The 23,363-nt window shown below is 41.8% G+C and overlaps 1 protein-coding gene across 1 annotated transcript in view; it reads left to right on the top strand.

Annotated features, from left to right (window-relative positions):
- Nucleotides 1-23,363, top strand: part of SMAD4 (SMAD family member 4) — a 37,860-nt gene that overhangs the window by 11,588 nt on the left and 2,909 nt on the right. The window contains exons 2-11 of the mRNA XM_014960795.1: nucleotides 9,817-10,227; nucleotides 11,192-11,366; nucleotides 11,751-11,780; nucleotides 13,690-13,905; nucleotides 15,903-16,022; nucleotides 16,166-16,276; nucleotides 18,128-18,178; nucleotides 20,083-20,266; nucleotides 21,449-21,617; nucleotides 23,004-23,142. Of these exons, the coding sequence (XP_014816281.1) occupies nucleotides 9,979-10,227; nucleotides 11,192-11,366; nucleotides 11,751-11,780; nucleotides 13,690-13,905; nucleotides 15,903-16,022; nucleotides 16,166-16,276; nucleotides 18,128-18,178; nucleotides 20,083-20,266; nucleotides 21,449-21,617; nucleotides 23,004-23,142 (1,444 nt within the window). The 5' untranslated portion in view covers nucleotides 9,817-9,978. The remainder of the gene's footprint in view (nucleotides 1-9,816; nucleotides 10,228-11,191; nucleotides 11,367-11,750; nucleotides 11,781-13,689; nucleotides 13,906-15,902; nucleotides 16,023-16,165; nucleotides 16,277-18,127; nucleotides 18,179-20,082; nucleotides 20,267-21,448; nucleotides 21,618-23,003; nucleotides 23,143-23,363) is intronic.

The following is a 23,363-nucleotide window of genomic DNA, read 5'->3' as shown; positions in this document are numbered from 1 at the left end:
CGTTGGGATTTTGGGGGGGGGGGGGGTTTGTGACTTGCTGCGTAGTCGAGGCTTCAGAAGCTTTTAGCGCGGTTAATTGGTGGGATAACCTAGTCGTGTTATTATTTAGAGCCCAAATTGTACTGGCTTTGCAAACCAATTGTTGTCAAACGCGTACGGCCCCCCGGGTAGGATCCACGGTGGCTTTTCCCAAATGAGCTTGGTGGTGGAGAATGGTGTGCCACTGTCAACAGGCGAGATGGTAGCTGTCACTTTTGAAATCCTAGGGCTCTGGGACTGTCTTTACTCCTAGGCAATTCCACGCACGGTCGTTGAAGCGGCTGGTAGAGCTGTCTTCTAAAACTCAAAACGTGTTTTTGGACTCCCGGCGTCATGATAAGTAGGCAACTTGTCCTTCTGGCCCTCCTCTTACCTTGGCCGGATGGCTTACTGAAAGGAGTTTCTTCTCACTTTGCATTCATGAACCTGGCTTGATTTGCTTGTTGCATAAGCAGGGGTGTTTAATATTGATATAAGAAACTTTATTTCAAAGAGGCGAAGCCTAAAGAGAAGCAGTCGGTGTCTCAAAACTGATTAGAATTCCTCCTTTTTTAAGTAGATGGCTCTTTACATAATGCATTCAAGCGCCGTGAACACAATGGGGATGTGAGTTTGGAGAGGCATCAACAGATTTAGAGGAGAACAAAGGTGCTGAGAGCAGCTGGGTCGAGCCCGGTGAGGAGCAGCCCTCGCTGTTGCTGTTGTTGAGGTCCTGCTGGAATTTTAGGACTCCGTTTTCCTAGGTTGTTAACCTTGTGAAAAAAAAACCTCTACTTTTGGTTGGGGCTGGAATTTTCCATGCTTGCTTTGCCCAGAGGTGATTTTTCTTTTATTATTTTTTTCTTTTTTTTTTTTTTTTTTCTTTTTAAGCTCGAACAAACGCAGAGAACGTTATCCCCGTGCAGATTACAATAAAGAGCAGATGTTATCTAACACACCTATTGCTAGGGCATCGAAACGTTACGTGCGAGGGGAAAATCACACCCTGAGCAAGGTTTGACTCTTCCCCTTTTATTGCTTGGCGTGGCCACAATTGTGTCCTCTCCTCGTGAGGTCTTGACAGGTGACAGTTTGTCCTCGGTGAAGGAAGCCTTCTGCAATAAGATGGGCCTTGCAGGATACTCTTGAGGAAGAGTTTGGTCCAGGTTTGCTCTGTGATTCTACAGTGAGGGCTTCCACCACCTTCCCCCTTTCTGAGCGTGGTCTCTCCTGCCCTTCCCAGGTTTTCATCCCCTCGAGGATGAGGAGGGGCTGACCCCTTGGTCGATGGGGACACCGGAGGTGGCCTCTCGGAGGTGAGGTGGTGGGAGTCTCGCTGCCTGGATCCGTGTTGTGGAAATAAGTGGAGTTGTAGAGGAGTTTAGTGCCTTTTCCAACTCCACGTGCAGTGGTCTTCCTTCTTTGACCCTACAGAAGCCTGTATTGAAAAGAGGAGTGGTTTTTTTTCCAGCTGAATGTTTTCTCCAACCTAAAAAAGTAGAGAGAGGGAAGGGCAATACAGATGACAAATACAACTTTGTAGGATCTAAAATGTAATTTAATTTAAAATATTGAAGCGCATTCAAAGATAAGGATTTAAGGGGTTTTATTAACTATTAGATGAGTTTCTTGAACGAGATCTAAACTAAACCCAGGACCTCGTGCAGCAGAAATGTTCTCTGCATTTACAGGATGAGTCTGTTGCGTTTATAAAGCGCTTTCGAAAGCGGTTTTGGCGCGCAGGTGGGAGCGGAGACGCCGAGAGCTGCAGCTCCACATCAGATCCCTTCCTTCCACAAAGAAAGAAATGGCTGCTCACACTTTTTGAAGTGTTTGTGTTGAGATGAAAGGACTTGCCACTCCGGAGTTGCCTTCAAACTCTTCCCCGGTTCCTTTTATGCTGTCATGTGTCTTCAATTTTTGGAGCTCCTGACAGCGAGATGAGCAGAATTGATACTGATGATTCAGATCCAGGCACAAAAATAGTATTCTGGGGAATGGTAGCTCTTACTGTACAGAACAGGGCGAGCACGGTGCCTTCTCACTCCTCTTTTTCTCTTGCTCTTTCATGCTAATTGTTCTCATGTCTACAAACATTTTGTTCCTGTTCACCCTTTGGGCAAATAGATAATAGTTCTGATGTGCTGGAAAGTATCAGCAGTTTAATCACTTATTCATATCTTCATCAAATCACAAGCTGCCTTTTTGTTTTATCGGTTTATGGATTTTTTTTTTTATTATTTTTTTTTTTATCGTGTTTATCATAAAACTTCTCCCACTGCATTATTAAAGAGCAAAACTCCGGAGTAATGTTTTGGTGGTTAAAAGCCATCAAATGGAGATGCTGCTTTTCTGACATCTTGGTGTTTGTCTAATTTTGGAGGCAAAGGCTTATGCAAGAGCCTTTTCTTGTCTTTTATTCATGCGAAATGTTCTAGCGAGATGTCGATTTGTAGGCTATTGTAATTAGCCAGTTCGTTAGCGTTGCGTTACTGCCTGCTATCAAAACGCTGGAAATCAGGGACTGGGATGGCTGGTGCTACTAAATGGTACTCTCAGAGCATCAGTGGCAGCCTTAAGCAAACAATTCTTAGTTTTTCTTAGGTATTTTTTCCCCAAAATTACATTAGCAACTTGGAAACATGGTTTTGATCCTTAATTTTATTTTTTTTTTTAAAATTAATTTCCCTCCTGCCCCACTTTGTGACTCCCCAGAATTGCAGGCTGGATGTCTTTCCCTTCTGCACCGTAGGTCTTGATCTGGCTGCTTTCCTTTTTTTTTTTTTTTTTCTTGCTGCAACATCCATATTTTTATTTTCTTTTTCACTTGGAAGCTCAGCCGCGAGGAGCTTTTCTTTCTTTATTTGATTTATTTATTATTTATTTTTTGAAGACCACAGTGGTAATATCCACTTAAGTCCTAGCTCAATCACAAAGGATACGTTCTGCCTGCAAATTTGCTGACTTGCTTAGACCCTTCTACGATACGTTACGGTGGATGATGGCCAAGTTCTCTTAAGATTCATAGCCCAGATAGAAACACTGGATTGTACCTGGTGGACACCCTTCCTTGCTTTTCTTCATCATCTTTAGTGTCCCTTTACATGTTTTTAACACCAGCCCTTGACAGGGATATGCTAAATTCTCAGCCTTACTTATTTACCTGCATCATAGACCATTTTGCATAATTGCTGCTAAAAACAATTCGATGTTCTTATTGTTTAGAATAGAATAGTTCAGTTGGAAGGGACCTATGACTTTCAAAAGGCTCTAAGGAGTGTTGTCTGATCAGTTTGTACAAAAAAAAAGGTGGCAAATCTCTCTCCTCCTCGCAGTTTAAAGGCTCCCCGAGCCCCCAATGTGTCATCCGATACTTAGCACGTGTAAAAATCTTATTTTATTTTTTTTTCCTTTGATTTTTACCTTTGCAAAAAAAGGTGGCAAATCTCTCTCCTCCTCGTCGTTTAAAGGCTCCCTGAGCCCCCAATGTGTCATCTGATACTTAGCACGTGTAAAAATCTATTTTATTTCTTTTTCCTTTGATTTTACCTTTGTGGACTGTTTTGGATTTCCATCACAACTGTTTTATTTGGGGCTTCTTTGTGCAGGTGGTTGCAAATCCATCTCACCTTCTTTGTTCCCTTTTTATCAGCCCTTCCCACCAGCATCTCTGGTCCCATCTCTGGACCTTCAGCACCGCGTCTGTATCTGAAACCTCTTTTCTGAGCAAAACTCCTTCCCTTTCTCCATCAAAAGCTTGACACCTGCAGGAACTACTTTCCCAGTTGTGCCAAGGCTGTGTTATATTTTTTAAACTTTTTTTTTTGTGTCTTTAAATACAGCATTTCACCATTCTTAACATCTCGGTTTTTAAAACAAAGTGTCCTTTTTCCTGCAAACAACCAAGTCTCAAGAGCCTGAAGTTGTTTCTTAGCCGGAAAATATTTAGTTTGGTGCAGAAACTTAACAAATATATGCTAAGAAAGTGACGTTGGGGAGGGGTGGGAGGGGGGAGCTTTGGTCTTTTGCCCGTTTCTTAAAGTAATTAGCCAGTGGCATTTGGACTGTCACATTTTTAGACCCGGTTTCTTGGCGAATTTGATCTCTCAGCAGCTGTGATTGGCTTAAAAGCCTACTGTAAATGAATAAGGGCAGTGTATCATATCAACGCCGGGGCCCGGATTAACCGCCTTGCCCGAGCTGTTGGATCACTGATTGCCTGGATCATATTCCTTTGGGTTGACGTCCCTGATTTCCAGTTTCCATCCGTAACCTCCTGGTTTGTCCACGTAAGCCTATTACTTCCTTTTTCACAATTGAGGGGGGGGTCAACAGATCTCCCCAAATTGTGACTTTTGTGGGAGGAGGAGGAAGCGGGAGGAAGAGAAACGATTTGTGAGACTCAAAAAATATTCATTGAAGGTTGTTCTTAAGAACTCGCCTTCTTTTCTACTTCTTAGGAAGCCTGGATTTGTAACTCCTCAGCAAATTTCAGCCGCCTTAGAGAATTGGAAGTGGGAATTGTTTGGAGGAAGAATGGGTGTTTTTAGAGAAGTTTCCAAATTTGCTTGGTGGAATGACTTTAGGGCACATCTAAGGGAGTTTAGGTTTATTTTTTTAGCAGCCCTTGCCCTTATGTCTCAGTTGAGTTTCTGCCCAACTAGCAATACCTCCGTAAGAGCAAGGAAATCACAGAATCTTCTAGGTTGGAAGGGACCTTAAAGATCATCTTGTCCAACCGTCAACCTAACTGACAAAAATAGACACCCACACAACAAACAAGGAGCATCACCATCACTAAACCATACCTCCCAGCAGTGCATCAACCCGTCTTTTGAACACCTATGAGTCCACGTGGGTTTTTTTCTTGCCACCAAAAGCAGGAAAACCATTTTTTTCTCTTTCTAAAACCCTCATACCTTTTTCAGACCTCTTTTTTTTCTTTTTTGATGGAAGAATATCCAACTGAAATGCACCTCGGCATCTCTCGGGCCTCACGTGAGGCCTTCCAGATGATCCTCTCTCTTCAATACCTGGTGCTCTGCCCTTGGAGCTGCTGCAAATATTTGGAAGTGGTGGCTCACGCTGGTTTTTGGCATGTAAAACCCCTTGTTCTTAAGCCAAATAATATCATCTTGCTGGTGCGGCTGAAGAGATACTGAGAAATGAAGTGGAATATTAATTTTCTATTCCGTCAACACGTTGATTATCCCTTTGGGTGAGATCTCACCTGCTTTTCTTTTTTTTTTTTTGTACTTGGCTCTTTTTTTTTTCGAGTTGGTGGGGCCACCTTCCTTCCCTGAAGGGGAGTGCTCTCCTTGGAGCTCTGAGCTGGTTTTTGGAGAAGATGCTGAGCGTGAAACCCGGTCACGCTCATAAAACGATCGCTGTTTGGAGAGAGGGAACAGAGGAATCGTTTTGAGTCGGTACGGTGCTTATTTTGCTCTCCTGCCCATAAGATAAATGGAAGTGCAATGAGAAGCACTAGTGTGAGAGCTCAGTAATGTTATTTCCACGTAGATAAGTCAATAATAGATTTGATTTTCCTTCCGTGAGGTAGGATACTATTATGGATGCCTGTGTTTTTTTTTTGAATCTATTTCTATCGTTCAGGTAACCCTTTCTGGCAGAACTCTCCACCAGCCATGAAAATGAGGCGTGTGGCACCAGGGTTGCATTTTTAATTTTAGACAGCTGCTTCATGTTTGGAATTTCATCGGGCAGGCTAAAAAGATACAGCACCCTTCAGCCCCAGGCTGCAGGGGAAGCAGGATGGACAGAAGAATGATGATATTTGTTCAAATCTGCATCAGTCTTGAAGGAGGAATTGCAATTAATGGTTACTTATCAGTTCCCTGACATAGTAGCCTGTTTGCTACAGGGTCATCAAAGGTGTTTTTAATTACCTGGCCACCTTCACTTCTTTTGTCTTTCAGATTCATCTCCTCTTTGGAGGATCCTGCTCTTGTTCCCATACTTAGACTATCGCAGAACACTAGTTGCTGTTCACTTGTTTTGGAACATACCTGTTATTTCAATAAATTCCTTTCTAGAACATAAAGAGGTGCTTTTCTATAACTTTGTAACTTGTTACCATGTCCCATTTTTTCCCCTTCTGTGTTCCACTCCAAAGGGAGAAAAACACCTTTTTATTCCTAGGAAGGCAAAGCCCAGAGCTTCACTACAAACTCTGTCTCCTGCTTTTTCTAACGTTCCCTGTCTCTTCTTTCTGCCCCTTTTCCCCCAAAAAACGCTCTCTCACCCGTTGCTATCTCCATGAAATTCCTGGGGTGGAGGGAAGTAAGAAGATCTTCTCTCCAAAATATTTGGCCCTCCCTATTATTCCGCTGGAAATCCAAGCTGGAGCCGTAGCGTGGGATCACCTACTTGGGTGTGGGGTGTTCTGAGGAACACTTTTGGGGTTTTCATGCATCAAATAAACATTAAATCACACAAACACACTCTTGTTTCGCAGAACTTAGCGCTCCGTGTCTGAGGGCACGCTGGAAGCTTATCTTCAAAGGCTATCTTCTAAAAATATAGAGCACTGAGCTTGCGTTTTGCTTTTATTTGCACACATGAAAGTAATAGAGTAAGAAGGTGTTAAGGCACCTCTTGAATGTGTGACTCAGTGGAAGAGAGGTTTGTAGAGCTGTTGCGTGAGAAACTCGATTTTTGTGGAACGTCAAAACTTGGCTCGTCTGCAAAATACACTCTTCTGGTGCTTCGGAAGAAATATGTCACCCTGTTTATCAATAGGTGCCAGGTTGGCACCCGCTGACCTCACCCCCTTTTTCTGGGGGTGGAAAAGGCAAGGTTAAAACCAGGATTTCCACAGAGGGGACTTGGAAAGGAAGGCTCCTGAATTTCACCGTGTGATTACTGTGTTGTAATTTTAAAACCAGGATTTCCACAGAGGGGACTTGTAAAGGAAGGCTCCTGAATTTCATGATACGATGGCAGTGTTGTAATTAAAGGTTGGAGAGTTGGGCAGAGAGGAACCTGATGAACTTTGACAAGGGCAAACGTAGGGTGCTGCACCTGGGGAGGAATAACCCCCTGCACCAGGACAGGTTGGGGGTGACCTGCTGGAGAGCAGCTCTGAGGAACAAGACCTGGGAGTCCTGGTGGACAACAGGATGCCCATGAGCCAGCAATGGGCCCTGGTGGCCAAGAAGGCCAATGGCATCCTGGGGGACATCAGGAAGAGCGCGACCAGCAGGTGGAGGGAGGTCATCCTGCCCCTCTGCTCTGCCCTGGGGAGGCCCCAGCTGGAGCACTGGGTCCAGTTCTGGGCTCCCCAGTTCCAGAAGGACAGGGGACTGCTGGAGAGGGGACAGCAGAGGCTACAAAGGTGATGAGGGGCCTGGAGCATCTCTCTGCTGAGGAAAGGCTGAGGGACTTCTTGGGGCTTTTGAGTGTGGAGAAGAGAAGAGTGAGGGGGGATCTGATGAAGGCCTATAAAGACTTAAAGGGTGGGTGTCAGGAGGATGGGGCCAGGCTTTTTCAGTGGTGCCCAGTGACAAGAGGAAGGCTTTTTCCAGTGGTGCCCAGGGACAAGAAGACACAAGCTTGACCATAAGAAGTTCCATCTCAACATGAGGAGGAACTTCTTTTGTGTGAGGGTGGCAGAGCCCTGGCAGAGGTTGCCCAGAGAGGTGGTGGAGTCTCCTTCTCTGGAGACATTCCAACCCTACCTGGACACGTTCCTGTGCAACCTGCTCTGGGTGGCCCTGCTTTGGGAGGGGGTTGGCCTAGATGATCTCCAGAGGTCCCTTCCAACCCCATATCATTCTGGGATTACCCGCCGGCAGCGCGTAACGGTATTCAAAATCCTAAACAAGTGGCCCCAGCTTTCAAAAATGCTGAACAGTCAGAAGCTCCTATTGAGCGCGGTGGCAGCTGAGGGGTGACTCAACATTTCTGAAGATCATTCCACTTAAATCAGGGTTTATTTGCTTGATCTTGCTCTCCTGAAAGTCCGCGGGCGAAATTCTCATTCATGGTTTTGGGGGCGTAGAAGATAGAGCCGCGCGTCTAATTTTAAGCATCTCTTTTATTTCAGGCTCTTTTTGGCTAATAGCTTTATCTAGTCACTTATTTATGATTATTTATGCATATCTATCTGGGATGCTGTTTTATATTTAAGGCAAATTATGTTCTATTCTGTTTGAGCTGGCAAGCTTTTACGGATTGATGCGAGCACGGGTTGCCATGGAGAATGACTGGCAGGTTAAGCTTGACTTTTAAAAGAGGCTTATTGAGATGAAGTGCAAAATAAACCCAACCCCCTAGAGTTGAGGGAGAAACTTTAATAGCCAGGTAAAACGATCTTAACGCAAACTCCTAGCTAATTGTTTTCCTTTGGGATAAATTAGGTCCAGGAGCATCCTTACAAAAGAAGAAAACTTTTGAAAAGGGGATTTGGGGGAGGATTTGGGGGTGTGTTTTTTTCCGAGCGTACCAAAGCGTGCTGGATTCGAGTTGAAATGGGAGAAAATATTAAATAGGGAAGACTTTGTTTCTTTTTATAATCATCCTGGGTTTGTGTTACAATATTGCTTTTTAGGAGAAGGGAAGCCACGCGTTCGCGCTGTCGTTTGTGTCATGCGTTAACTTTCTAAATTAAACATCCCTCTCTTATTTTTGTGACACTGCATTTGTTTCTAATAATTAGCTGCTACTGCTCTACCCTCTAATAACATGGAAAATTCCCGTGCAGTAACAGGTCTTTGGATGTGTGTTCCTCAGATAAAAAGTGAACAAACTCGTTGAAATCAAATACATTTTATTTACGTTGCTAAAAACAATGTGTTAGTTTCAGAAAGGCTTATATTTTAAGCTTGCTCAGAAAATGTTGTAAAATAATGTGTATTTGTTCTCAATGTCTTCAAATCAACCCACGTAGTTGGTAGAATGGTCTTAGTGGAGCCAGAGGGGCTTGAAGAACCCAAGTAGGTCTTTTGACAACATTAAACTTCTTTTCTGAGTGCATAAAACCTGCTGTCCTACGGTTCTGGATATAAAGCAAGATAAAACATAGTAATTAGCTCATTTGGAGTTGAGAAAGAGTGTGAATTAAAGGCAACTTTGAAAAGGCTGAGGCCTCCTGGCTTTGAGGAGGAGGACTTCATGACCAGAAACCACTGCAGGTTCTTAACAAATGGTATTTGAAAGACCAAATGTGTTAGGATGGGCTTATTCCAGAAACCACTGCAGGTTCTTAACAAATGGAATTTTGAAAAGCCAGATGTGTTAGGATGGGCTTATCCCTTATCTTATATTTCGTAATCCTGTTTGGACAGGATTATTAAATAAAGCTGACAGATGATTCTGGTGTGCGTTCATGCTTCTTCCCTATCCAAATTTTGTTGAAATCAGTGCCCCTTCATTTCCCAGTCAGTATTTTCACTTGGTTTCATCCCACCACATAGAAAACATAGGAAATCATCCTCATCCTTCTCCTTTTCCTGATTCAGAGCCTGTTCATCTAATAATCCCTACCTTTCTATTATGTACATCCTATGTGTACATGTATAGAAACTATAATCTCTATTTAAATATTGTTACTAGGGGAAAAAAATAATAATCTTATATCTAAAACCTTGCAAGCAGCATCTTAAGCATGTTTTTAGCTATCATGGGACAAGCAATGCAGTTGTTTTTTTTTTTCATGTGCTTTTAATATCCTGCACTTAGCTTGAAAATAAAAGAAGCAGAAAGCCACAGGCTTCCTTAGAAACATGATCTGCAATTTGTTAAAAAAACAATTCTAATGTAGATATTTTTTCCTCCTAGGTTTTACCAAGAGACAGTACATCTAACACTTAACTCGGATCATCTCTTGTTCATCAGCTTGAAAATCATAACAGCCCCCAAAAGTGACAGTTGATCTGAGAGAACAAAAAAAAAAAACCAAACAAACAAAAAACAAAACAAAACCAAAAAAAGCTGTGACAAATGGACAATATGTCTATTACTAACACGCCAACAAGTAATGATGCTTGTCTGAGCATTGTTCACAGCTTGATGTGCCATCGCCAAGGTGGAGAGAGTGAAACTTTTGCCAAACGCGCGATTGAAAGTTTAGTTAAAAAGCTAAAGGAGAAAAAAGATGAATTGGATTCTTTGATTACAGCTATAACCACAAATGGAGCTCATCCTAGCAAGTGCGTTACAATACAGAGAACGCTGGATGGGAGGCTTCAGGTTAGTACAAGTGAAAAAAAAAAAATAAAAATCAGATGTTTTCCTCTTAGTGAAGCTGTGAGTGATGCAGGATCCTAGAGTGTTGAGGAAGAGTAGCTCTTCTCTTGCACCTCCCCGTTTGTAGGCCTGTTTTGTGGCTGGAGCTCTGGACTGCTGCAGTAGTTGATGATTATATATATATTTTTTATTTTTTATTTTTTTTAAAAAAAAAGGAGCAGAAGGCGTGGGATCAGCCGTTCTTAAACCAGCGTGTGTGTGTGTGTGGCAGTAAAAAAGCAAGGGCACGTAACAAATTTGGCTGGTTATCCTGGCATTTTCACTACAAGCTTCTGTTAGCTCTGGTGTTTGGTCGGCAGCGGGAAGAGAGACCGCTGATCCCTTGCTAAGGTACTCCAAGGAGTCTGCACTGAGCATTTCCTTTAGCCTTAGATGGTCAGGACTCAGTACCTGCCTAGCTTGGGTTGCCATTTCCTTGGTCCAGGACAGATGTCCTGTTTGCTGGCTAGCTTTCTGTCTACCCTACAAGCATTATTATTATTTTTTTTTCATTTTTTTTATTTTTTTCAGTATAATGGATTGGCATTCTTCTCCTTGTTAAATTCCTTATAGCGTAGCTTAGCGCCTCGTTCCTCTTCTTCGGGGGGCAAAGCATCATCCACGGTGGGGAAGGTGACCATACATACTACATTTAAGCACAAATTCTCCCAATTTGTATTTTTTTTTCTCCTTAAGAATCACGGTGTTGACTTAACCCTAGCAAAAAACCCAAAGAGAATTTTATTTCTGATTGAGTACAGAACTTGGATAAACCGCACACCATTTTTTTTTTTGTTTTTCCCCATATTTTGATGATGGAGAGAGGTTGTGGTGGTGTTTGTCCTCATCCAGCTTTGCTCCTCACTAATAAATAAAGGGGAAAATGCCTTACTACTTTCCCAATCAACTTTTGTGTCTGACTTTTTAGGTGGCTGGTCGCAAGGGATTCCCTCATGTGATTTACGCTCGTCTTTGGAGGTGGCCTGATCTTCATAAAAATGAACTCAAGCATGTTAAATATTGTCAGTATGCTTTTGACTTAAAATGTGACAGTGTCTGTGTAAATCCTTACCATTATGAGCGTGTAGTATCACCTGGCATCGGTAAGTACGACTCTTGATTTAAAATGGAACAGTGGGAATAGTGGGCCTAAATTAGAGACATTAACTTTTAATGATCTGAATATAAATTACTCTCATACGCTCATGTCCATCTTCTAAATAGAATTATTTTTTACCTTTATATTGAATTTGAAGGAACAGTTTGTGGCTTTTGTGTGAGTCTCTGTGTTGGCTTTGCGCTGAGTTCTTGTAATTAATGTGTATCCTAGGAATGCCTTAGCTTTGAGACTTGTGTTGTGATGGAGGGGGTGTAATCTGTAGAGTCTGTAATATTGATTTGTAAAGGCTTATAAACTTCATTTTCAGATATTGTTGATCTCTGTGTATATAATCCTCCACCCCTTTTTTTTTTCTTCTCTTTTAAAGATCTCTCAGGACTGACACTACAGAGTTCTGGTGAGTATTTCTGTTTACTCTGTGTTAAACTCTTCAGAACTTACCCAGTTTATTCCTGAGTATCTCCTTGGGAGGGAAGATGGAGAGCAGTTGGAAATTTGTCTCTCTGGTTTTGGAAAACCAGCTAAATAGTGGGCAAGAGGCAAATATTGACAAATTATTTTCACAGAATCACATGGTTTCCTGAGTATCTCCTTGGAAGGGAAGATGGAGAGCAGTTGGAAATTTGTCTCTCTGGTTTTGGAAAACCAGCTAAATAGTGGATGAGAGGCAAATATTGATAAATTTTTTTCACAGAATCACGGCCAAAGCAGGGCCACCAAGAGCAGGTTGCAGAGGAACGTTTCCAGGTGGGGAGGCAAATATTGATAAATTTTTTTCACAGAATCACGTGGGGTTGGAAAGAACCTCTGGAGATCATCTCCTCCAACCCCCTCCCAAAGCAGGTCCACCCAGAGCAGGTTCCACAGGAACGTGTCCAGGTGGGGTTTGAATGTCTCCAGAGAAGGAGACTCCACCACCTCTTTGGACAACCTCATCCAGGGCTCTGCCACCCTCAAAGTGAAGAAGTTCCTCCTCATGTTGAGATGGAACTTCTTATGGTCAAATTGGTGCCCATTTCCTCTTGTCCTGTCCCTGGGCACCACTGAAAAAAGCCTGGCCCCATCCTCTTGGCACCCACCCTTGAAGGATTTCTAGATGTTGATCAGATCCCCCCTCAGTCTTCTCTTCTCCAGACTCAAAAGCCCCAAGTCCCCCATTCAAAACTGATCTTTTTTTCCTTCCAGAAAAAATAGATAGAGAAGGAAATTTGGGTAATCCAGTGCTTTTAGCACATTATTACAAATATCCAGCCATAAATGGCTTTAAAAAGCCCAACAAACTGGGCTTTAACTTGTGTTCTCATCTCTGCTAATTTGTGTTGTTACCTGTGTCTTCTGAAAAATGATCCTTTTGGAGAGAATCAAAGCTTTTCAAGGCAGCAGTTAAATTCATACTAAATTTTTCCTTGTCTTGCTACTGCTTTTGCAGCAGGAAACAGTAAATTACTGTCGGATTTTAATATATTTAAGGCTGCTTTAAAAAGGAACATGGGAGCTAACGTAGCGTAAGAGTTTTACTTGGTACAGGCTCAATAAGATAGAGAGAAATAAATTGGTGTAGGGACCATGGTCGTTATTTCATAGAATCATAGAATGGTTTCTGTTGGAAGGGACCTTAAAAATCATCTAGTTCCATGGGCAGGGACACCTTCTGCTGTATGTGGAATATTTGGAATATTTCCTTAAGCTGTACGTGGAATATTCATAATTAGTGACTACGTTGTTAAATATGGAGTAATATTACATTGTCTGTAATGTATGAAGCTGTTCAGAAGGGACAGGTGAAGAAGGAGGGGTGGAGGTGTCACCTTCTATGTTAAGGAATGGATAGAGCGTGAGGAGATGTCCCCAAAACCTTCCTTGGGGTGAGATGAAGAGATGGTTGAGAGCTTGTGGGTGAGGATTAAGGGGCGGGCCAATAGGAGGGACGTTGTAGTAGGTGATGAAGAGATAGTTGAGGGTCAGATGCCCAGGGATAGGACAAGAGAAAATGGGCACAAACTTGACCATAAGAAGTTCCATCTCAACATGAGGAGAAACTTCTTTCCTTTGAGGGTGGCAGAGCCCTGGAAGAAGCTGCCCAGAGAGGTGGTGGAGTCTCCATCTCTGGAGACATTCCAACCCCACCTGAACACGTTCCTGTGGGACTTGATGATCTCCAGAGGTCCCTTCCAACCCCGTATCATTCTTTTACTCTGTAAATCCTCCCCCCAGTAGTTTTAATGCCCTGGTTAGTGATGAAAATTTGTAGTTAAATCCTAAAAATAGATTTGCTTTTCACTTTTGAACTCTTGGCTCCTTCGCAGCTCCGTCAAGCATGTTGGTGAAAGACGAATACGTTCATGACTACGAGGGGCAGCCGTCGTTGTCTTCTGCTGAAGGCCATTCGGTCCAAACCATCCAACACCCACCAAGTAACAGGGCGTCTACGGAGCCTTACAGCACCCCAGCCATGCTGGCCCCCACTGAGGCTAGCACTACCAGCACCACTAATTTTCCCAACATTCCTGTGGCTTCAACAAGTAAGATCACGGAGTTTATACCAAATTCCTGAAAAATGGGAAAGCTCTTGAGATAATGGCTTGATTTGGGTTTTTTTTTTGGCCAAAGTAGATCTTGGATTGGAACTGGGCTGCTGCCACGCTACGCCGATAAAGCGTGTGGCAGTAGGATCTGGGCTTTAATGAGTATTAACATAAAGTTTTAATTTGCAGCGTAATTAGAGTAACTTTTCCTGGTGACCCAGTCTTTTTTTTTTCAGTGGGACTGACACTATTTGAGTGTGATGGGACTGTTTGGGATATGCCAAAGCTTCAGCGTTCCGATATTGAAACAGTTGACCGCTGCCAAAACATTATGGCTGTTATTGGAATAATTACTGTAGAAATTGAAGAGTTTTATTAATTCATTACGACAGGAAGCAGGACGACAAATGGATGTACTCTAAGGTGGCAGCGTTGTGAGGTTTTCAAACAACTCTGTGAGGTTTTCAAACAACTCTTTAGTCTTTCCCCAGCTGACAAAATGAGTCTTCCAGTTGTAACTTGATTATTTTCCTAACGACCCACTGTGCTGCCAAAGTGACAGCCCTAATTAACATTTTCACGCGTCCGCTGAAGTGCTGAAGTGAAGTTTTTCTTACGTTTCTTTGTGTATTTAGAAGAGATGGGTTTTACCAGCACCCAACCTCACCCTTCACTCCAGGGGGGGGGACAGTAAAGCCAACGTCCTGCAGCCCCAACGTAGGGAAACCATGAGGTTTGGAGGGGTTTTACATACTCTTAATCACTTTGATATCAACAATGGGTTAATATAATGGATTTTGTGTTATCAAATTTACAGCCACGTGGTGTTTTGATAATGTTCTTTAATTTTACCAGCTTTTTTGCTCAAAATAATTATGATTTTGCCAAGTTGAGATACGATGTCTGCGTTTGTCCCCAGCAGATTAAAAAAAAAAAAGGATAGGGGTTGAATTGTATTGCCTTTTCACAACAGTTTATAGTCAAAAACTTCTTCTCATCAGTGCTACAATTGTTGGAGCGTGGACAGGAAAAAAAAAATATAAAAAGCTCATTTTTAGGTTTTAGTTTGTTTTCAATGGGTTAAATTCTGCTGGCCACACCAGTTTGAGAGTGCAAGTGTACTTGTGAAACTGCTGATCAGTTTTAGTGTTAATGGCTGAGCTGAAGCCTTTTCAAATCAAATTCTCTTCACCTGTTCTGAAATACCTGTAGTTTTACTTTAAAGCTTAGGCAATTCTTGAAATATTTCTTTGGGAATGAAAAAAAAAAAAAATCAATCCCAGCAACTTTGCTCAGGAAGGAGTCCAGTGATGTATGCAGCTCTATTCAAGCACTATTTTTCAAAACTAAAATACTGTTGAGTATGTTGTGGAGGAACATAAATTCAAGCAAGTGTCCTCCTTAGGAACAGCAGTTACAACCTGCTGAAAATAAGCAATTTATTGGACCTGCTGTTGGCCTGTTTGGATTCGTACCAAATCACATGCAGCTCTATTCAAGCACTATTTTTCAAAACTAAAATACTGTTGAGTATGTTGTGGAGGAACATAAATTCAAGCAAGTGTCCTCCTTAGGAACAGCAGTTACAACCTGCTGAAAATAAGCAATTTATTGGACCTGCTGTTGGCCTGTTTGGATTTGTACCAAATCTACTCCAGTGAAGTTAATCACTAAAACCTGTGACATCTCTTCTTCTTTCCTTTCAAAACTGCAAAATGAGATGTGAACAAACCCCTGCATACTTCTGCTCCTAAAAAAAAATATTAAAGGTGGCCAGAGTCAAAATGAGCTGATGCAGAGCATCCGCAAGACACTCCGGTGGGTGGAAATAAAAAAAACCAAAATCAAACCAAAGAAAATATTGAACCCAAACTTGTAGGAAGTGTGTATTGCAGCACCCTTAGTTGGGTGTATTTTCCTACCCAGTAGTGCTGAGCTCTTCTTAATGACCCGTTTTGGAACGTTCATGAATAGGTAGTGTGTTCTTTTACCAGGTCAACCTACCAGTATATTGACAGGTAGCCATAGTGATGGACTCTTACAGATTGCTTCAGGGCCTCAGCCAGGAACTCAGCAGAATGGGTTTACAGCTCAGCCAGCTACTTACCATCACAGTGAGTATATACATACGTGCACTCTTCTTAGTTTTCTAAAAAAAAAAAAAAAAAAAAACCAGTTCAGGAGAAATAGAGGATTTAGAAGTGAGATGGGGGGAAAAACACTCCCTTCAAACCCAACCGCTCCTTTCTTTTTCTAGATAGTACCACAACTTGGACTGGAAGTCGGACGGCAGCCTACACCCCTACCATACCTCACCACCAGAATGGCCATCTTCAGCACCATCCACCTATGCATCCTGGACATTACTGTAAGTAGTAGAGATTTTTCAAATCACTTATATTTTTTCATTTTAATATTATTGAACGGTGGGGGCTCATTTGTGATTATCCTTTACCCTCAAATCCTTTTTTTTTCTCTATTATAGAACTACCATGACTGTATTTAGTATCTTCTGACACTTAAATAGAAGAACTTGATGGACTTTCCTCCGCTAAAGCAGCAGAGATTAGAAATTCAGATAGCTAGAGTGATACCATCTATATTATAGATGTCTTACTATATCTAACAAAACCAGCATTTCCTTTCTAAACCTGTTTTTAAAGCTTTGCAGTCTAGTAGTAAATATTTTCTTTGAGGAAAAAGAAGCTGATTCAGAACCTGTTGTTGGGACATTTTTCTTTCCAAACTTGGAAGTTTCTGGCTGTTTTTCTTTTCTAGAAACTTTGAAGTCATATCTTAATGATGTAAGGGTCTACATTAAGCTTTGGAAGGCGCGTGTCTGTGGTACACAGGCCAGTTTAAAAGAGCTTTGTGAAAGTATTTGTCAATAAAATGCTCTTGCCACGAGTACATTTGGCAAAGAAACTTGAAAATCTTTCTCATCTACAAAATAGCACCACAACATCTTGTTTTAAGGAACAGGAGATGGGTAGAAAAAAAGGTAATCAAATATCTAGTCTAAGTGGCTACCAGGGTATATGCCTGTAAGAGTATAATGCAAAAAGCCCACCAAAATTTAAGTTTTTCTAAATTTTGTGGCCCAAAGCTAGAACAGTTGGTTATTTCCCAATATTCTGCTTAACCAGATCACCTATTTGCATCAGTTGTTAGTGGAGAAGAGACTATACTATGAGTTAATGTTAAAATGACTTTTCAGCTTGCCTCCACCAAGAAAATTGTGGGTTAGATATGCTTATTAAGTTTCATTATTTTATTCTCTGAAGATGCCACTTCATTTATCATCTTTGTCAGAAACAGCAGGATGTAAAAACTTGTAGATGCTCTATAAATGTTTCTCAGTGCATGTATCTTGCCGTAATTAATATTTGTAACTGGCTGGTGATACAACATAGAGCTTTTCTTGGCTGCTGCCTCTTCTCACTTCAGAAAGTTGCCTGTTTTGACACCTACCAACGTTGTGCCTGTTTTTGACATCTTGTTGCAAAAGCTGCTGTTACTTATAATACTACGTTGAAGTCTTTCCTTCTCCTTCTGGGCTGCCTGGAAGGGACGTGGTTAATTTATACAAGTGGAGAGAATAAACTCTATACCAAGACCTTATTCAGTACTTTTTTTTCTTTAGAAAATGAGTTATTTAGGGCTTTTTTTCCATCTTCAGGGAGTGTTTCTTATGGTCAAACCCACAGCACACTGGGCAGCTTGTTCTGGGATTGATGAAACTAATGAAGTGTGGTTCCTGTTGGATTTATATCACGTGCTTCTCTACAATGATTCTCTCCTTGCCCAACTTGGGGGCAGATGTGAACCCAAAGTCCTATTTGGATTACAGCTGCAGGCCACATCTGGTTTCTGCTCTCTCCTGGAGCTGGATCTTGTTCCTCCTGGGATGCTAACAGAGCTCTTAGCTCTACTCAGCTTCTGAATTTTTAGGAAACCTTTAAGTGTATAATTCTTTTGTGGCCATTTTTCTCCCCTGTCAGATTTGGCCAATTGATTCAAATTGCTGGGATTTGGCCAATTGATTCAGATTACTGGGATTAATAACATCTGGCACCCTTAGAAGTCTTTTCTCGTAGGAAAACAAGTTAAGAGAGAAAACTTTTATTTTTCCTGGTGTAAAAACGCGTAGGAAAACAAGTTAAGAGAGAAAACTTTATTTTTCCTCATGTAAAAACAAATTGCATGTTTTCTTTTAAAGGGCCAGTTCACAACGAACTTGCATTCCAGCCTCCTATATCAAATCATCCTGGTGAGTAAAAATCTAACATGTAGTGTTAAAATTGTGGGAGCTAAGAACTTTCTGGTTTGGGTCTGGTGGCTTTTGGGGTTTTTTTTGGTATCAGGTGCTTTGAAATCTGTGAGATACATACTCAAAAGGGGAGGAAAAAAGGAAAGGAACCATTTTATGATGAGTCTTCTTTTGAATTTGGACATTTCTTTCTGTGAGATACATACTCAAAAGGGGAGGAAAATTGGATTGAATTCGGACATTGATGAATTTGGACATTTCTTTTGGAATGGTGACACGGGCTGTGAACTGAATTTAATTTAGATGCTGGTGCCCCTACCCTGGAGGTGTCTGAACTCCTGAATGTCCTTCATCCTAAACCTTATAGGGTGCCTGAAATTGGACTTTTTGCCTGCTTAGAAACATTGTGGAGCTTAGGTCATTCCAAAGCCCCTCTTGGATCCATGACCTTGAAGTTCCTTTTTGGACCTTTGGGTAGAAGCTTGGGGTTTTTTTTCCAGGAATCTTCATTAAGGGTAGCAGTTTGTAGAACCATAGAATGGTTAAGAGTTGGAAGGGACCTTAAAGATCATCTAGTTCTAACCCCCTGCCCTGGGGAGGGACACCTCCCACCAGACCAGGTTGCTCTATGTCCCATCCAGCCTGGTCTTCATGGAACCAAGGAGACCTTGTCTTGTGGAAACTCCGTTGCAGGTGCGAGGTGATACTTGATTTTTAACAGCAGCAAAGCTGTTCATTGCACAGGGAGACTTCTGTAGTTGAAAAGCCTAAAAATTTAACTCCTTTATTCACTGGCCAGCGAGGAAATCAGTACCAGAAATAAAACTATTGATAATTGCTGGCTGAATGTAACTGTAGTTCAATTGTAGTTCAAATTATTTAGTGCGTCTCTTTCACCCTATTGATTTCACCCTGCTCAGTCCTTAGAGACATGAGTATTTATTGGAAGATTAAAAAAAAAAAAAGTTCAAGGAATTCAGGCACCTTAGTTTATTATTTTCTAATAAAAACAGAACGACAGCTTGTTAAGCCAAATAGGTGTGCTCTTGGGTGCTGTTGTTTGTAATGGGTGGGTGGCACTTAGGGCACTGGGAGAGCCCTTTTTCCTGCTGGCTTTTCAGGCTGTTAGTCCTTTTTCTTCCCCTTTTTCGAGTAAACTGTGGTGCTGATTTCCTTTGCCCTCCCCAACAAGCTGGTTTAAGTGCCAGCTTTGTCACTCTTTTGTGGAAATGGCCCCTTGAAAGTCACCAAAAGGTACTTCATTCTGCTCCCTCGCTTAATATTTCCTTGTTTTATCCCAAACCTGACTTTCTTGTGCGCAGACAAGATCAGTCTGTGATCTTTGATGGTTTTTTTCCCCATTTCCAAATCTGGTTTGCTTTGCAGGGAGGATAGAGAAAGCTGATTCCACCTAGGAGGTAGTTACTCTTCTATCTTAAGCCAGATCTGTTGGAGAGTAAGTTTGTTATCAGCCTAAGCCATGAATAGATACATAGGTATTAATTCTTTATGCTGAAAGAGGAGAAAATCAAGCTGGAATCATAAGGTGCAGGGATGCAGATGGTTTACAAAATCTTCCTGGAATTAATAAGCTGTACAAAGACTTGTTAAGATTTTAACTACAAAGAAAACCCAACACCCTCACATTGATGTGTGCTCAAATAGAAGCGTGTTTGATGTCGTTTGGACACATCTTTGTCTACTTGGACTTGCTCATGTGAATGCACACTCTTACCCTGCACGAAAAACTCAGTTGCAGGAGGTTTAATTGATGATTTTCTTTGGTTTATAGGGGTTTTTGGTGGTATTTTCCAGTCGCAGGAGGTTTAATTGATGATTTTCTTTGGTTGATAGGGTTTTTTTTGGTGGTGTTTTCCAGTCAGTTAATTATCTCTGTTCTTCAGCTCCAGAATATTGGTGTTCAATCGCGTATTTCGAAATGGACGTGCAAGTTGGGGAAACGTTTAAGGTCCCTTCCAGCTGTCCCATCGTGACTGTCGACGGATACGTGGATCCTTCTGGAGGAGACAGGTTCTGCCTGGGCCAGCTTTCCAACGTCCACAGAACAGAAGCCATTGAGAGAGCAAGGTATCCTGAGCATTTATTCTCCAGCCTCTCTATATTTGATAATAATTTCTTTTGCCTTCAGGGCGTTGCCTCCCTTTTTGAACCGACAAATACGGCACGTTTCTTTTCACTGAATTAACTACAGAAGAGCTGATCCTTCTGCTGTTGAGGGGTTGAAAATGTGAGCTGGGTTGACAAAGACCTTTGCGACAGCGCGTTGCTTTTTTCGTTGCTTTCCCCCAGGCTGTGCCTTCGAGGATAAAATTAGCAACTCGTGCCCGTTCTGTATGCAAGCTGAATATTAGCTCTCCACACCACAGAGTGGTGTGAGAGTAACTGCAACGTATAGATTTGTGGAAGGAGCAAAGAAAGGTTGATGGAGAACTGGTTGGGTTTTCCTTCATTCTCCCCAGGCTTTGATGGGGAAGCATAAAGAACCGAAGCCATCTCAGAAGTGGTTTTTTTTTCCTTCCTCGGAGCTAAAAGGAATGAAATAATTCCACCTCTTCAGAAAGGTTGTGATCCAAACGAATGTACAGTTCTGCATTAAAATGAGGCTTTGTATATGTACTGGAGTGAGTTTCTATACCATAATACTCATGGGCTTTTTACCTCGGAGCTAAAAGGAATGAAATAATTCCACCTCTTCAGAAAGGTTGTGATCCAAACGAATGTACAGTTCTGCATTAAAATGAGGCTTTGTATATGTACTGGAGTGAGTTTCTATACCATAATACTCATGGGCTTTTTACCCTTTGGGAGCAGAACCCGATGCGTTTGGTGTCACAGCCCCGTGTTGTCAGGGAGGCAGTAGTAGAAAGTTTCTATACCATAATACTCATGGGCTTTTTACCCTTTGGGAGCAGAACCCGATGCGTTTGGGGTCACAGCCCCGTGTTGTCAGGGAGGTGGTAGTTTCTACTTTCTATAGTAGTTTCATTGCTTCTATCTGTACATCTGCAATCTGTAAAGATCTATTGCTTCCCATAGATCTTTACATGGCATTACACGTGTTTTTTTTTTAACTTTACAGATTTTATGTCATTATATTCTAATTTATACCCACGATAATAACTACAATTTCAGTTCCTTGTACGATCGGACTGTAAAAAGGCATCACAGACGACTGAGAGCTGGAGAATTAATTGTTTGTGGTTTATTTAGGAAAGGTTTGGCATTGGAACTGGTGGTTTTCTTTTGCAGGTTGCACATAGGGAAAGGGGTGCAGCTGGAGTGCAAAGGAGAAGGGGACGTGTGGGTCCGATGCCTCAGCGACCACGCCGTCTTCGTTCAGAGTTACTACCTGGATCGAGAAGCGGGACGTGCACCAGGGGATGCTGTTCACAAGATTTACCCAAGTGCATATATCAAGGTTGGGTTGATTTCTTGAAAAAGATTTTTAGCATAGGTTTATCTATATATCAAGGTTGGGTTGATTTCTTGAAAATTAACCCCTACTAAGATTTTTAGCATAGGTTTATCCTCAGCGACCACGCCGTCTTCGTTCAGAGTTACTACCTGGATCGAGAAGCGGGACGTGCACCAGGGGATGCTGTTCACAAGATTTACCCAAGTGCATATATCAAGGTTGGGTTGATTTCTTGAAAAAGATTTTTAGCATAGGTTTATCTGTTTCTTTTCTCTCTCTCCAAAACAAGAACAGTTGGGAAACTATGTATAAACGCAGTGGAAGTGTAAAGCGTGTGTTAACGTGTTACCAACATGAAGTGATCCAGATGTCCCAGAAAGCTGCATGGAAACAAATGGTTTTTCAGGAGATTCTTACTTGGACATGCCTCTGCCAGACTTAAAACTTTATTTAGGAAAAGCCACACTCGTTAAAAAAAAAATAATTCTTGAATTAGAGATAAACTGCTTGAAGTTTTGCAGTGATTTTTCTTATTATTTTTTTAATCCTTAGTTGCGTAATGATGGGGAAAGAAACAGAATCACAGAATGTTACAGGGTTGGAAGGGACCTCTGGAGATCATCTGGTCCAACCCCCAAAACCTTCACCTTCATTAGACTGGACATTAGGAAACAATTCTTCACAGAGAGAGTGGTGGGGCATTGGAATAGGCTGCCCAGGGAGGTGGTTGAGTCACCATCCCTGGATGTGTTTAAGGGACGTTTAGATGGGGCACTGAGGGATATGGTGTAGGGAGGACTTTGTAGAGTAGGGGAGATGGTTGGACTTGATGATCCCAAGGGTCTCTTCCAGCCTAGATGATTCTGTGATTACACAATAATCTGATTTTGTATCACAAAGATATCAAATGCCCCCAACCAGAAACCCAGATGCTGAAAGCTCAGAACTGTCAGTTATTGGTAATTCTTTTAATAGATTTACACATTTCAATAAAACAGTGAAGAAGAAGAAGGTTTGACGAAGTCAAGCGGGACGTGTTGACTTCCATTTTTATTTGTATGCCTGTTTTCTGGAAATCTTGGGATTTAAGTAAAAAGGCAGGATTTCATCAGCCTGTAGCATCCTTTGGACTTTGATCCTGTGGCCACAGGAGTCTCTTAAGAAAGAGTCTCTTAAGAATTAGCTTTAATGGATTATTTCTTTTAGAAATTAAACAACTTGGAGAAGGTTGACTTTTACCCAAGTGTGAGATGATTGTAAAAGTTGCTTTGGGAGAGCAGAGATATCTGGATTATTGGGAATGGGACTTGAGGAATTCTTTCCTTTGTTGATTTCGGTAAGTCTACAGAGTTTGATATTTATTTTAATTTCTTTTTTTTTTTTTTTAAGGTGTTTGATTTACGCCAATGTCATCGTCAGATGCAACAACAGGCTGCCACTGCCCAAGCTGCTGCTGCTGCCCAAGCTGCAGCCGTAGCCGGAAACATCCCTGGACCAGGATCAGTAGGTGGAATAGCCCCAGCCATTAGTAAGTAAATTAACAACTTGGTCTCTCTATTTTTTTCCTGAAATAACAAAAAACAGGGCTCTGTGGGGCTGGGGTGGCACCGTGGTAAGTCCATATCCATTCATTTTGTACCTGCTCCAATCCCCAGTTCTCTCTCTGTGGTCCTTCAGGGGATGTTGGACGGGAGGTCAAATAGCATAAATCTGTAACTTTAAACAGAAATACCTCTGGCTTCTTAGAGC

The sequence above is a fragment of the Calidris pugnax genome, unplaced genomic scaffold, assembly GCF_001431845.1.
Source record: "Calidris pugnax isolate Ruff unplaced genomic scaffold, ASM143184v1 scaffold150, whole genome shotgun sequence".
Classification (NCBI taxonomy): Eukaryota; Metazoa; Chordata; class Aves; order Charadriiformes; family Scolopacidae; genus Calidris; species Calidris pugnax.
This window is presented reverse-complemented; position numbering and strand designations above follow the sequence as displayed.